This window comes from Pelecanus crispus, chromosome 10, assembly GCF_030463565.1.
Source record: "Pelecanus crispus isolate bPelCri1 chromosome 10, bPelCri1.pri, whole genome shotgun sequence".
Classification (NCBI taxonomy): Eukaryota; Metazoa; Chordata; class Aves; order Pelecaniformes; family Pelecanidae; genus Pelecanus; species Pelecanus crispus.
The window spans coordinates 21,659,222-21,673,955 of NC_134652.1; the positions used below are offsets into that span (position 1 = coordinate 21,659,222).

The 14,734-nt window shown below is 39.3% G+C and overlaps 2 protein-coding genes across 2 annotated transcripts in view; both read left to right on the top strand.

Moving 5' to 3' along the window:
• The window catches only part of LOC142594474 (FERM and PDZ domain-containing protein 2-like), a 28,396-nt gene extending 18,973 nt beyond the window's left edge, over window positions 1-9,423 (top strand). Inside the window, exons 4-9 of the mRNA XM_075717919.1 lie at window positions 306-463; window positions 1,418-1,483; window positions 2,715-2,900; window positions 3,779-3,905; window positions 5,700-5,831; window positions 9,335-9,423. Of these exons, the coding sequence (XP_075574034.1) occupies window positions 306-463; window positions 1,418-1,483; window positions 2,715-2,900; window positions 3,779-3,905; window positions 5,700-5,831; window positions 9,335-9,423 (758 nt within the window). The remainder of the gene's footprint in view (window positions 1-305; window positions 464-1,417; window positions 1,484-2,714; window positions 2,901-3,778; window positions 3,906-5,699; window positions 5,832-9,334) is intronic.
• A 356-nt stretch (window positions 9,424-9,779) lies between these two features.
• The window catches only part of LOC104029029 (FERM and PDZ domain-containing protein 2), a 54,286-nt gene continuing 49,331 nt past the window's right edge, over window positions 9,780-14,734 (top strand). The window contains exons 1-2 of the mRNA XM_075717920.1: window positions 9,780-9,842; window positions 14,389-14,460. Coding sequence (XP_075574035.1) covers window positions 9,780-9,842; window positions 14,389-14,460 — 135 coding nt within the window. The remainder of the gene's footprint in view (window positions 9,843-14,388; window positions 14,461-14,734) is intronic.

Consider the following 14,734-nt stretch of genomic DNA (forward strand, 5'->3'; position numbering starts at 1 on the left):
GATCTTCAGAATCTGCACATGGGATGTATTTCTGCCTTTCCTTAGGCTTCAGAAATCCATTGAAATCAATACTTTGTTTATATCTGTGAAATGATGAGAGAGAAATCAAGTCTTTAACCATCACTGAATTCCAGCTGACAAAATCAGCCATGCATAAATGAACATGATTCCACTGACTTCTGGGTACCTCTCCAGGAAACTTCAGTGATGGGTTTGGCTATGCAGGTGACACACCAGGAATACAATTTTCTGAGCACAGTGAATTCAACACTAAGAACTCCATTATGTTCTTCAACATTTTTCAGACCCTGCCATCTGTGTGATTTGTCCATGGTCAGTACTACTGTCTGCTGAAGGAGATTTGTCCTTCCAAAACAATGCATCTCAGATGGAAGCTGTCCCTTTCAGTGCACCAGAACTGCTCCACAGACAAAGTAAAAACCAGCACATCAGACTAACAAAGGTGAGGTATATTATAAAATAGATCTTGACAGTACCTCATGAAGACAAGCTTGTGGATTTTAATGCAGCATATCAGATATCTACTGTCAAAGTCCATTTCTAATAACACTAAACAAATTAGGCTATGGTTAGAAAGATTTACATGTATCTTGCAGCTCGCCATTAGATTAGCATGCATGTCAACATCAAAATCAATTTTGAACATCAGTCCTCGAGGTCTGCAGAAATGTATTATGTGTAAAGGCCCACAAAAAGGAAGAATATTTCTGTGAACACAACGTTCGACCAGGTATGGTAACTGTAATCCCAGAAGCAGCAGGACTGCAGTATCTATACAATCAGAGAGTGGAAGCACTCCCAGGAAGGCAGAAATCTGTTCAGCTTTGTTAACAATTTACTTTTCTTGTCCCTGCCAAATGAGTCTCTCTGGCAAGACGGTAAGATACAACACTCAGGTACCTAAAAGTTTTAAATGCCACAAGGACCACATCAGCGCATACTTCACTTAGGCAGAACACAGTAGTTTCAGACTCCCACATAACTGATCACTTAGATGCTATGCAGAAACATGAAGCTTTGGAATAGGTGGCCCTTACTCCAGTAATCCTCTTCCTGGACACAACTGCTAGTCAGTCCCACAGGTAGGGGAGAGCTTTAATCACCAGTGGAAGAGCTTCAAAACTAAGAAAGGAGTACATATTTCTTTTCCTACTCATGGCATCATTGGATAGAGAGCAGTCTGGCTCAGCCCCTCCAGCTGAGCAATACTCATTGCGTGCTATCTAGTCCATAAGCCAAGAGTCACTATTGTACTTTTAGGTATGTTTCCTCTAGTCTTCTGCCATTTTGTGACCAAAGACAAGGTCTCTTATGACAAAGATATGGTCTCTCTAGTATGAGGCTTTTTTGTATTTAATGTTGACTTCATAAAGGCTTTCATTTTTGGTTTTCACAGACGTTGGTGTATTCCTTAGGAATGACCCTCTATTGGTCAGCAGACTACCAGGTTCCTCCAAACCAGGCCAGTAACACAAACATTTTTGTTTTCTTTTATTGTGTCTTATATTAGTAGGTTCAAAGATTGAGAGCATAATCTGAAGTCTCAGTAAGAGGGGCTTTATGTTTTGGACCACTAGAAAGAATTGGAAAGCTTGTGTCAAGGTCCAGACTTCACCAAAAATACTAGTTCAACAAAATCAGGAATTTAGTTAGGCCTTATCTTTATTTTCCTTTTCGTTTTCCTTTTTCTTCAAAAACCAGAATTGTTTCCATTAAGATTAATTGTACCTAGCTTTTAAGAGTGAAGATTATTTATTCCAAGACTGTAATAAGGAACAGGCTGCCCAGTGAAGTGGTTGAGTCACTATCCCTGGAGGTATTTAAAAGATGTGTAGATGTTGCACTTAGGGACATGGTTTAGTGGTGGACTTGGCAGTGTTACATTTACGGTTGGATTCAATGATCTTAAAGGTCTTTTCCAACCTAAATGATTTTACGATTCTGTGATTCTATGATAGGAAGGGCTAAAAGAAAAACATCATGTCGGCATGATGGTGGTGCTGTGCACATCTATGTGCTTTTTCAAAGAATGGGATGCTGGAATAAAACTAAATACTCTCCTTATTTCTGAGCAAATTCTACCAGCATCTCTGCTGGTTGAAATTTTGCATTTCTTGCTTACCCAGAGTCCTTTCAAAGATTTGTAGCATACCTTTTGCTTCATTTCTATATCCATGCCTTTGATTGCATGTTTTTGATTTGGACAGCACAAGTTTTTAGTAGATTTAACCTCCCTTTCATGGGTATACATGGTCTAAGAGAAAAGGCTCTATAAGATAAATGACTCTAAAATTTAAGTATCCGGTCTCTGTGGCAACCATTTTGGCTGGTATAGCTCCTCACCTTTTTGAAGCTAATGCTGCCACATGTCTTACTTGCATGAATCTTTAAGATTCACAGTCTAATTAGCAAAGCTATGGAGCAGACTGAGCTGTTGTCTCCCCAAGAAGCCCCTATATGGGCTGATGACCCTCCTTGTAGATGCCAGTTCCCTCCAAGGCTATCCTGGATCCCATTAGAGGCTCCATTTAGTGCTGTTATGCTGCCTGTCTGGAATTTTCCCAAAGTCTAAAGGAATTCAGTGCTCATTTCTCACCCAGGGTGAAAGGCTTACAGAAGTTCCTGATCCCAGTTTACACAGGATTTCAGACCACTGGGAGATGTCATTTAACAGTACCTCCATTTTGACTCAGTCCCTTCAGCTGAGTGACCAACTACACACACTTCTGCTGACACTGTGTGAAGATCTGCCACATAAAAGACTTTCTCCTGAATCAATTCTGGAAGCATGTGAGGCACATCAGAAGGAATCTGCTTCCTTGCCAGCAAATGTCTACGTAAAGAAAATGGTCCAGTTTGCTGTGGGAAGTGTCAGTGAGGTAGGTACTATTCTCATACTTTAATCAACTCCTTTTCTTTTGTGAGAGAGGTGAGCAGCAACATGGGATACAGGTAAGCAATTGCCTGAAATTAATGCTTGTATGAATTAAGGAAGTGAGATTTGGTTCTAGACTTCTAAGCAGGAAATTGAGTGGGCATGTGTACAAGCAAATGAGGCAATGAAGCCATCTCTCCCACCACTCTTACACTCCTGGGAAATTATACAAATCCAGCTTTTGCATTTACAGTATCTTAATTTCTTTGGCTAATACTGAAGCAATCATAACCTTTACAGAGACTTCATATTGGCCAAAGGAATGGACTTTACACAAGAGAAAAGACTTCCCCATTGCCACTCTGGTTTCAGACTTTCTTTGTGAAATTCACAGAAATCACATTTACATCATATTGAGAATTTCATTCATTGTCCTTGAGTGGAAATGAACATTTGCTGTGCAATCAAGCCTGACCACGTGAAGTCTTTAATAAGTGAGCACCTGCATCTTTTTCAAGATTTGAAATATCAACAAACATTTTTTGTTGACAAGCAGAATGAAACTGAAAGAAAACACACTGCAAATATTTTTTTTCTGTTTTCAACCAGTATTCATTAACATTCTGAGATGACCTTTTCCCTTGCACTCTCTATTACTCTATTTCCCACTGTCACAGAGGGTGTCCCCTCTTAAACAATGCTAGCATGAGAGCATGAAGCCATCAAAACTCAATCCTGCTTTGTGTTAATCTGAGACAATGAAGTTGCTTATACCAAGCAAATCAGCAGCCTCTGACAAGCAGAGGACAAGGATCACTTCAGTATGAGAGTCTGAAGTCCACATATCATGTGACATTGACTTGCAGTACTACTGTCTTCTAGGTAGAGCGGGTAGTCACCGAAGACAGCACAGCCTCTCAGCTTAACAGAAGTCATGTGATAAGGAAAAGACTGCATGAGAAAATATCAGACAACTCGCCACTGTCCTCCCAGATGAATTTTCACCAAGGTAAAGAAATACTTATAATCTGAACTGTCTAATAAGGATACAGCCAGCCTTTTCTGAGTCTTTTCCAAGTTAGGTGAATTGTTTAATTTCATGCTGTAGTGATTGCATGTAGTGTTGGATAGGATATTTATTGCTTTACATATAAATTACTTCATAATGGAAAGACTCTGAGGCAAGTCAGCAAGGTTTCTGTTCCTTATTTCCTCAAAGGACAGTAGTCTGAGGGCTGTGAAGCAATGATAACAAATCAGCTTGCACAGATTCGACTCTTAAAGCACTTTGCATAAAACCTGTGCATATAAAAAAACCCTACTTACAAAACGGCTTTTGTACTTTGTATACTCCAGTGTATTTTCGAAGGTAAAGAGTGGGATTCTGTGAAGTTATCCTGTTGCTATTAAGGAATATATATTCATCCTTCCTATTTGATTACTCAAGCAAAGATTTGTGGTTTCTTTTTGATTTTAGTTCTGTTTTTCTATTCAAAAGATGTTTTATAAATTCACACATGGATTGCTGGAGTGATTTCAAGACACAAGGCCAAATCCTGCTCACTATATAAATAAACCAGCATATCCTAATTTCACATTTCATTTGACTAAGATCGAGATTTTATTATCCCTCAGAGTAATTCTCTAACTGTAACTAAATGTGGACTTCAGGTTCAGGTAATTATTTTTTCTAGTCTCTATATGGTACTGTTCACTTCAACAGAAATCTCCGATTTTGGGGCAAGGGGAAGGTTGGCCCAAGCTATGCAGGCTTTTTTTGGATATGCTCAACATTAGGCATATGAACTATCCAATTCCTATTCAGCAAATCACATATATGTTCCATTAACTTCAGCTAGAATTAAACACACGCTTAAATACCTGTGGAAAATTTCTGTTAGGTATTATTGGTCATAAGAAAAGGAGATTCTTTTGAAAACATACAGACAAGCCACCCCTTAAATGGTATTGGCTTGCCCACTCATTCAGAAACTGAGCTTATAGATTCACACTTGCATAAACTGGTGAAAACTCTGCTACTGCCAGAAGGGATGGTCCCATCTTCAACCCCCTATTAGCCACAAATTCCTGCCATTTCCCTTCTACTGGTTCTAGTGATTATGTATCTGGGGTGATCTCTGTGTTTTCTAGGGATTCAGGTCATGTGGCTTACACTTGCTGAAAGACTTCAATGAATCAGGATGTTGATGACATTGGGAATGTGAGCCACGCTTTTCAAGGCAGCATTCCATTTCTTTCCTTTTTTTTAATTAAAAATTATTACCTTCAGATTCTGGAAAAGGCCAAGAGACAATGCAACCAAAGTAAAGTTAGTCTGCAACAGAAATATGTACTTCCTAATGACTTAGGATGACCCCTTAATGGAATTTCTGCAGCCGACTCTGGCAGTCGATTATGTCTTGGCACTGTCCACCCAGCACACAGAAAGAATACTTTATAGCTGAAGGTTTTGGGCCTCAGAATTTAAGGAAGGAGAACTTTGCAGGTTATCTTTGCAACCTTTCAGTTAAACATGCAGAATAGAATTAATATATTAGGCTTGTTTTATTTGGAATGGTTGAGAACTATGAGAACGATTTTGGGTCAAAATAAGATTATGAAAGTCATAGAATGAAGTTACCAAGCTTTCCTCGGTCCTTAAGGAATTGAAGTCAGGGTTAGAAGACACACAGATGTGGACTATATAAAAATTAGTCAAGCCAAATGTTATTTATGTTATCATGCAGATACAATGATTTACAATTAAAGTATGTGATTCACCCTATTTCCTTTCTGTTTCTAGACAAAGGATCCAGATTAATGAATTATAGTTGGTCAACAGAAGATTACAGACAACTTTCTGTGGACTACAGTGACTCTAATAGTATTTCTGAAAGTACGTCTTTGATACTGTCTAACCGAGGACACAGGAGGGGTAAGATTTTCCTGAAAGATTATGTTTATGAATTATGTACTCATCTCTTTTGTCCCCTGAAATGTGAGACTACCCATCTATGGTCAGGTGATAGGTACTCCCATGCACTTGTGGGTACATGACGAGGGAGGTATATTTGTGCTAAGCTGCATAGAAGAAAGATTCTTTTATACTGGATTCCTTTTTACTTGTGTCCTACTGTAAAGCTATATATTCCCTTTCTTGCTTTATGCCCCCTTTGCCAGGTGAAGCTGTTCAGCAGATCACAGACAAAGCATGACAGCATGTTTCTGGCACATGGAATCTTGAAACAGATGAGAAACAGTGGAGCTACCCCACAAATGCATGGGATGGGCAATGTCAAGATGGCAGCACTGAAATCAGTTGAATCTATGAATAATACCTGAGACCTGAATGGTGGGGATTAATGTTCCTTCAAGCCCATTCAAAAACAAAGTGACTAATTCTGAAATCTAGAGGAAAAAAACAACCAAACAACTCTTTGTTTTCTTTTCATTTTTGTCCTAAAGCCATTGTGTATTTCCTGCTCAGCATGTTGTTTTCATTGTGCTAAATGCCAGGTTGCAATGCTGCTCTTCTGATTTGCTTTGTCTGGAGAGATCAGTGTCAGAATTTTAGCTCCACTTTCAATCGTTTTATGGTAGGAACGGCATGAAAGAAACTGTTGGGAGAGGATCCATTCAGTGAAGACACTGTGGTAGACATCAGTCAGGGTCCTTCCCAAGCCACTTATGTCACAGTGTAGAGGGATATTATGAAGCAAAGAAGGGAATTCAGCAGGAAGGGAGTACTGCTGTGCATGTGTATCTTCATGTTTACACTGGAATCTGAGCTAGTGACACCTAGACAGGACATTCACACTGCCCAAGAGCAAAAAGTTCCTGTTGCCCAATGTCATCAGTGTTTCCTAAACAAACAAGCTTCCCATGCCAGCTACCCATTCTCAGACTCCTGCCCATTTCTATTCTCCATTCCAGTTACTGACCCTCCCATCTGCTTTCAGCCTTTTTTCCCATCCTGCCTGGGGCACTTCTCCTGAGCTTCCAGACCCAGAGGTGGAAGTTTACTTCTGTACTTTGGAGTTTACTTCCTCCCTCTATGAGCCTCCATGAGAAATGAGGTACTAGGTCCTGCTGTGGCATGGATTCAAACGTGCTCTGTAAGCATGTGTGTTTTTTTATCCCAGAAATTTCTTCCCTATGACAATAACCCTAGCATCCACTACATCAGTTATGATGCAACAAGGTATGCACACCAACTGGTTAGTTCACTGGTGCCATAAATAACAGAAAAACGCTGAGTAGCCCTTGCTTTTTCTCACTGGGGAGTGTTAATTTGGGTTTATGCTATCCAGCTGCTGATTGTCATGAAATTCATAGGAACATATTATCCACGCTCTTCCAGATTTGAAAGGCTTAAAATTTACTAGGCAAAAATGAAAGCCATAGAGCATGATCTCAAGGGACTAATTTCCCTTAGAAAGATGGCAAAAAACCTGGGTGCATACTGCATTATCACAAGTCTGCCAGGAGATAATTCATAGAGAGAAAGCGAATACATCTTGGAAAAAAAACCCCATGTAATAGCCTCTCAGCCCCAAGCCCTCAGCCCCAAGGATAAGGAAGGTGAGGTTACTCATACAACTGCTGTTGATACTCTCCTCCTGAAAGGTGCTGCTTTTCTGCAGCTCCAGAATTGCTATCAATATCAGCAGCAATAAAAAACTAAGACTGCAGCTGCTCCCTGTGTGATGAATACATGTCAGTCACATACCTAGTGGCACACAGTGAAGGTAAACTCAGGAGCCTGTTTTGTAAGTCCTTTTCTAAAAAATTTTGGTCATAAATTTGACAAAGACTCATTCCAGTGAATTTATGTATGTCTCAGTCTCCACTGAAACACTGGTAGCTGTTCGTACTCAGGATTTTGTTAGACAAAACTCTAAAAATACAGGAGAAAACACAGAATGTGAGAGCTTGTTTGCTGCAGACATTCTTTCATGAGATAATGTATTAGAAAAATGCATTCTTCTCTAAAAAGAAATATTACCATCTAGTAGAGCACCATTATCAAGGGAGATCAATATCTCTACCCAGACTGTACTTTAGCAGCTCATTGAACATATAATAAATTAATTGTCTATAGGATCAACTTCTTTGAGGGCCTACTTAAAGATCGGGAACATGTTGGATTTGTGATCAAAGCATGGCAGTCTGGCCACTGAAACTAGCCAACTTGTCCCACTGCCATAACAGCTGAGACAGAAAAACTAAAGGGAATTTTATGTGCTTGTCAACGTATATTTATACAATTATGTGAAACCTATAGTGTAAGCAGAGAATTTTTCAAGGCTTTCTCATTAAAAAGCATGTAGTTTCAGAACACAGGACTGAATCTTAACTTTGGTAACTAGCCCTGAGTATTTGGCTTATCTCAAATCTCACATTTTATCACTACCATCTGCAGCTTGAAAAAACATGTTTATGCATATTTTAGCAATGTGATTGTAGATTTTCTAGTTTTTAATACTGCAATTGGTGGTTGGTACACTAGAATTCAAACTCATGTTTTCATGTTGGAATTCAGAGTGAGGTCTCAGGGTCTAGTTCATGGATATATTATCCAGAGAAAAAGCTGCCCTAGAGGATTGCTTCCATATAGCTCATCTTATCACCTCTATCGTTCTGCCTATGTAACAGTTTGATATGCACTTCTTCAAATAAGATCAATGAAATTATCCAAGTGAAGAAAAATTTAACCTTCCCACCCTTCCCTTAAGGATTTAAAACATCTCTGCTGCTACAAGAAATGTTCATGGAACTAGCACTTGCATAACCATTTCTGGTTGTACTTCTCAATTTCAGCCTTCATGTATTTGGACAAAGCAATGCCTATCCTTTCTGTAGCAGCACAGATGACTGAAGGTGAAAAATTATACAAATCTTATCTGCTAATGACTCACAAACCACCCTATATTCCCACCAGATTTTTATGATGTAAAAATGTTCACAATATATTTAATGTAGCTAATAACCAGTGGAATATTTACAAACAGGTTTCATTTCAGTAATTTTATACCCTACTCTGATTAAGCCGGAGAATTTTCATTACTTCCCCACCCCCATTTTATGCCTGGAAATAGAAGAACAAAGAATACTAGGGGTAATTTCTGAAGAGCGAAAGCTGTTTCACAAATTACCCCCATACATATGGAAATAACAGCCATTGTACCTGCACAGCTATTTTCCAAATTACATTCACATGAAGGGTTATGAAGACAAAGTAACAAAACTACAGAACTGGGAATACTGTTGGTGTAGTATTCACTTAGCCTTATCAAATAGCCATTTATCATGCCCAAGCAAGGACACAAGAGAGGAAGTAGCCAGTCTAAACTTCCTCCTTGTTGTAACTGTCCCAAGATCTGATGCTGAGTGCTGCTACAGTTGCTTCAATTGTGAAATTTCCTTTATTCATTTCAGGGAGAGTTCCACAGACACACAGGTCATGGGACCCCACCCTTAGTGGGTCAAGGACACAAAGTAGCTACAAGCTCTTCATAAACAGGTAATCAAAACTCATATTCCTGGAAGATGGAAACTGTTTTATTACCAAGTGAAGCAGACAACCAGTGTGGCAATGTCATTATCAGAAAATGCCTGGATCACCATCTGAACCTGTTTCGATAATAGACACTGCTTATGTAGAATTAAAGTGCACCTAGACTTGGTTTGGCTCCAAGTGAAACAGTCCAAATGCTCTAGTGAAATGGAGCTTGGGCCCTGAACAATCCGTACAAAACAAGGACATTGAAGTTTTCCACCTTCACTCTACCTGTGTGTCCTGCCAGATGTCACTGGCCTCCCAGAACAGCTACCCCTAGCATGTCTGCATCAGAATCAGACAGGTAAGCAGCAATAGCTCGCTATGACTGAAACAACTGGGAAGCAGCTCCAAAGAGAGTGTGGAAGGGAAAAACCTGTTGAAAAGGTATGAACAGTCATTGCTTTAACTGGCAAGGCATTCTGCAGAGTCCGTATTTGTCTACATTCAGATTTTGGATCTGGTCTTGCCTTGCTGTCACATTAGCAGAGGCCTGATGTGTTCTGGAGTGGTTATGACAGATCATATATATGATCCATCATTTTCAGTGGACTATTTGCATTTCCATCTCAGTTCTCAGATTGGTTTGTCTCACTTGTGTCAACCATATCCAGGCCTGCACCGCCACTTTACTGAAGAGTTACAGGTAACCCAGGGGCACAAGCTGTAAAGACCTCTGCTCTGTCATGAGGATTAGCCTCATTTCAGCCATGGCATGTACAGCAGCCCTGTACATAAACAAGGAAAGCTGAGAATTGCCCAACTGACACTAACTCCTTTTCAAAAGCCAGGGAAACACCACTGCTCCCAAACAACATTTTTCTAGACTGGGTGTTAGCATAGTGCAGGTGTTATCATGACTGTTTCCAAATGACAAAGAGATGTAAGTACTGTTAGCCTCTAGGCACCACAAAGACCAGAAACCCATAGTTAAGCACCATGTAATCCCTACAGACATCCCATTTAAATTGAGTTCTTGACCCAGTTAAACAGGAGTTTCTTCTTTTAACCATGACATGAGTAATTCAGGCCCACAGGAAATGCTCCATTTAGATCAACTCCCAATTAAATGTATCCCAAGTAAACAGTTTGAACTTCCTGATAAATGAGCCACGATAATCTGAGCCGTGTGAGATACCCCAGTACACCTCTAAACCTGCAATAAGAAAGAACTACAAGCAGGTTGCAGGATAGTGGCAGCTTTTGTGAAGAAAGAACTGTCTACCTGTCTAACTACACACACACACATATATATGTGTGCATACAGACATCTATATATGCATCATGCACCTCGCAATGATATCAGTAACAGAAGATTTTTTTATTCAGTATTTTGCAGCAATTGCCATGCCTCTGACTACTAGCCTGGGTATCATCTTGATATCCTTGATCTAAAATCATGCTGCCAAGAAAATGTTCCCTTCCTTTGCTGAAAGATGAACTCTCTTCTCCAAATTTCCAGCCAGCTGTTTCCCATAGACCTTCAGGGACTATAAACCCCACTTTTGGTTGTAAGCATCTGCAATTTAATTTCTACCAAGGTCACCATTCTATTCTAAGTACTATGACAACAATGGAGTTGAAATAATTCATTTGGAAACCACCAATTTCCTATATAGGAGGACAACCAACACAAAACTTAGTGATAGCTTTACTATCTATAAAGCTTACTAATACCATCACGCTCATGTCTGTAAGTAGTCCAGCTGACATAATTTACATCTCATAAAGTTAAGCTTGTAAGTATATGGAGGGCTATGGCCTATAAATAAAGAAGACACAGCTGTCAAGTCTGGCATCTCTCACCTCACAGACTAATAACAGGAAGTGTTTTTCACAGGAAGAGAAAGTCTTCTTAATACAGCATCTTGGGGTTTGAGCTAATAGTATTTTTATACCCACAAAAGTCACTTCAGGTCATTTTTAGGCATAGCATAGATATCTTTATAGGCAGAGGAATGCAACTAGAATAGAATAGAATAGAAGAACAGAACAGAACAGAACAGAATAGTTCAGTTGGAAGAGACCTGCAACAATCCTCTAGTCCAACTGCCTGACCACTTCAGGGCTCACCAAAAGCTAAGGCATGTTATTAAGGGCATTGTCCAAATGCCTCTTAAACACTGACAGGCATGGGTCATTGACCACCTCTCTAGGAAGCCTGTTCCAGTGCTTGGCCACTCTCTCAGTAAAGAAATGCTTCCTAATATCAAGTCTGAACCTCCCTGACACAGCTCTGAACCATTCCCACATGTCCTGTCACTGGATACCAGGGAGAAGAGATCGGCAACTACTCCAGTAACTTTGTTAAACACCTTTTGAAACCTCTTGAATAGTTCCCTGGAGCAACTCTGCAACATGCGAAAGAGAAGGATAAAACTTTGGGGTAACAAAAAAGCTTCCAAGTGACTTTGGCATTTGTTAAAAATGTAGTTAACAAAAATCCACCTCAAAAAAATCTTTCCTTCTATACCACATAATAATTCTTTCCTCACTGATAAGAATATATATTATATTTTAAGTTTATTCTAAGCATACATGTGTCTGCTCGTGTGGAAAATGCCATTACTGTATGGGTTAAAAGTATAGTATAAAGACAGCTTTCTGATCTGAGATTTCACACATCTTTCTCTTAATTAAATTGAAAATTCCCTCAGTTCTGTAAGACATTAATTTATTCTAATGAATTAGTATTCAAATAATTTAGTTCCCATCCCTGGAAATTTCTGAATAATGTAACAACAAATGTTACAGTTTTCTGAAGCTTTTTTGCTTCAGAAAATAAAAAATGAGGAATTGACTTGGCCCTGTAGAATTCCCAGAAAGGCATGGGGCTAAATTCTTTGCCTATTGGCTTCACCAGACTTGAACCAGCTAGTTCTGGCTCACCAAATGAAGAAGAAAAAAAAGAAGACCATTATTGAATTAAAGCATAGTTTAGATTTATTTATAAAGGGCATCAGTAATATTATCCCTATTAAATTATTTTTCTTTCTCTGTAAAGAAATATTTACAACTTATAGCCAACATTGCCCTGGATTTCATAATATTCTGCCAGTCAATGTACCTTACACTCTTTGTCCTCAAGTCTGTGTTGTTTTGATTACATGCTCTATATATTGCTCATTATGACATTTCCTTTGAAGGTCAGTCAGCGCTGTAGAAGAAATCCCTGGTGGAACTCAGAAGAACAGCAGACAGAACCTGCTAAGTTTAGGTTCCACCTTCTCCGTGTCTACAAAGGACTACACAGCAGCTGCTGCACCACAGAAATGTTTGTTCCACAGGAAGGAAAAGGTGACTAATAAAAAATGTGTAAGCTGATTTCAAAATGTAAATATCACTAAAGAGAAACCTCTCATCCAGTTGTCGTTCGTTCACCAGTGACGTGTATATTAGCTACTGAGTCATCTCATTCCATGAGTATTCTAAATTGACAGACTCCAAATTAGGCATGATCCAGTTGTGATAACTCAGAACTGAAGGCAGTGAAAACTCCTGTCCATAAAGACTAAGCAAAAGCTTATAACTGAACCCTCTCTGACCGACATGTGTGATTTCTGCAAGCATCAAACACCATATGGACTGTTTTCATCAACCACTTTGACAGGAGCTTCAGAACAGCAAAAACATTTACAGAGACACTGAACCCAAACCCTTGCTGGTCAACGGTGCTTGAAGGACTTGAATGTTTTTTTACAGTGTATGCCTGGACAGAAAGCATAGGCTAGCAGTGAGTGTGCCAAACCAATAGTTCACCTAAGGGTCTATTTCTAGTTGCTGATTTGTTGTAGGACTCTGTTAAATGAGAAGGATAATGCTTCTTTAGCAGTTGGATCTCAAAAATCCAGAAATAACTGAACCACAGAAAACTCCACGATGCTGCTGCCCATGGAGTTTTCTGTCGTGGAAGTAGAAGGGACAGGTTTCAGGCTGGTGAATCCTTTCACCTGTGCCCAGTTCACAAGCTCAAGACTGACCTGTGGCAGAACTGTGATCATGAGTTTCAGTTAGATACTTTGGAAAATTATCTTTTTATATATAAATTTAGTTTTCAATTTTGTTCATATGATTTTTGCTGGGATAATGATTGATTTCTTCAGAAGGAGTCCAGCCACTGTTACAACAAAGTGCTAGTCCCTCTTTATATGTGATACAAAACTGCATTGTCTGTTGGTAGGACAATACTAGTATTATGAAACAAACCATAAATTTTCTCAAAAAAAGATCTAAATGGGTCAAGGTACTAAGTCATGGAGAATGGTTGCAAGGATCCACATCTTACCACTTGGAGACTTTTAGTTATTTCTGTCTGCTTCAAGGATCTAAAAGCATAAATAAACCTGAAAAAACCCCAACATGCAAAATTTCTTGAGGTGCATGTTCAGCAAGAAAAAAAGCATCTTGTGCTGTTAAAGTTTGTTGAAGTTAAAGCAAAAGAGTACAATGTCTGCTAATCAGAAATATCAGTCAAGCTTCATTACAGGGAAGAAAGCAGCTCTGCATTTTAGTCTGGTTCCCTATGGAAGCTAGGCTCATGAAATCACAGTGGTATTGTATGTATGTGTGTACCTGTCTGTGACTGTCCTCATAGTAACTTGGGAATCAAATGGGAAAAGGTCTCAGAAGAAATTAAGTTTCTATAAGTGTCATGAAAATAGGTGCCTCGCAAAGGAAATGGATCTTGGTTAAGTGCCTTTACAGAAGGAAAGGCTTCGGCATGAGCTTGCCCCTAATTAGACCCCAGAGAGTCCAAACAGGAGAGACCCCAAACAGAGAGAATTCTTCAATCAGCATTTGCACCTTATTAGACACTGAAGTCAATTAGCTACAGCATACAGATCAACAGAAATGAGTTTCATTGGTACTGGTGTTTGGGATCTTCATTACATTAAGGAGACATTTATTAAATTTCTAAATGGCTTCCTTACAGTTTTCAGGTCCAGAATTTATTATTTTGTCTAGTGAACCACCAGTGACCTTACAGCTGCCTGGATCAATTGTGGTAAGTATGAACACTAAGAATTTAGAACTAATCTAGTGACCTTTTAGACGGGGCTCTTCGTAAGTTACATCTGAGTCCCAGCCCATTATTCTTGCTATGTCCTCCTCCCAAACCAAGTTAGGGTTCCTGCAGAGGTACTGAGACTTGAAAGGAGGTCATTTAATTCTCAGTGCTATGTAGTTATTTCTGTTGGTGTGAAAATAGCTTAATTTATCCTTCCCAGATAAGAAAGCTCACTTTAGCACAAGACTTTTGAGATTAAGATTATACAGCA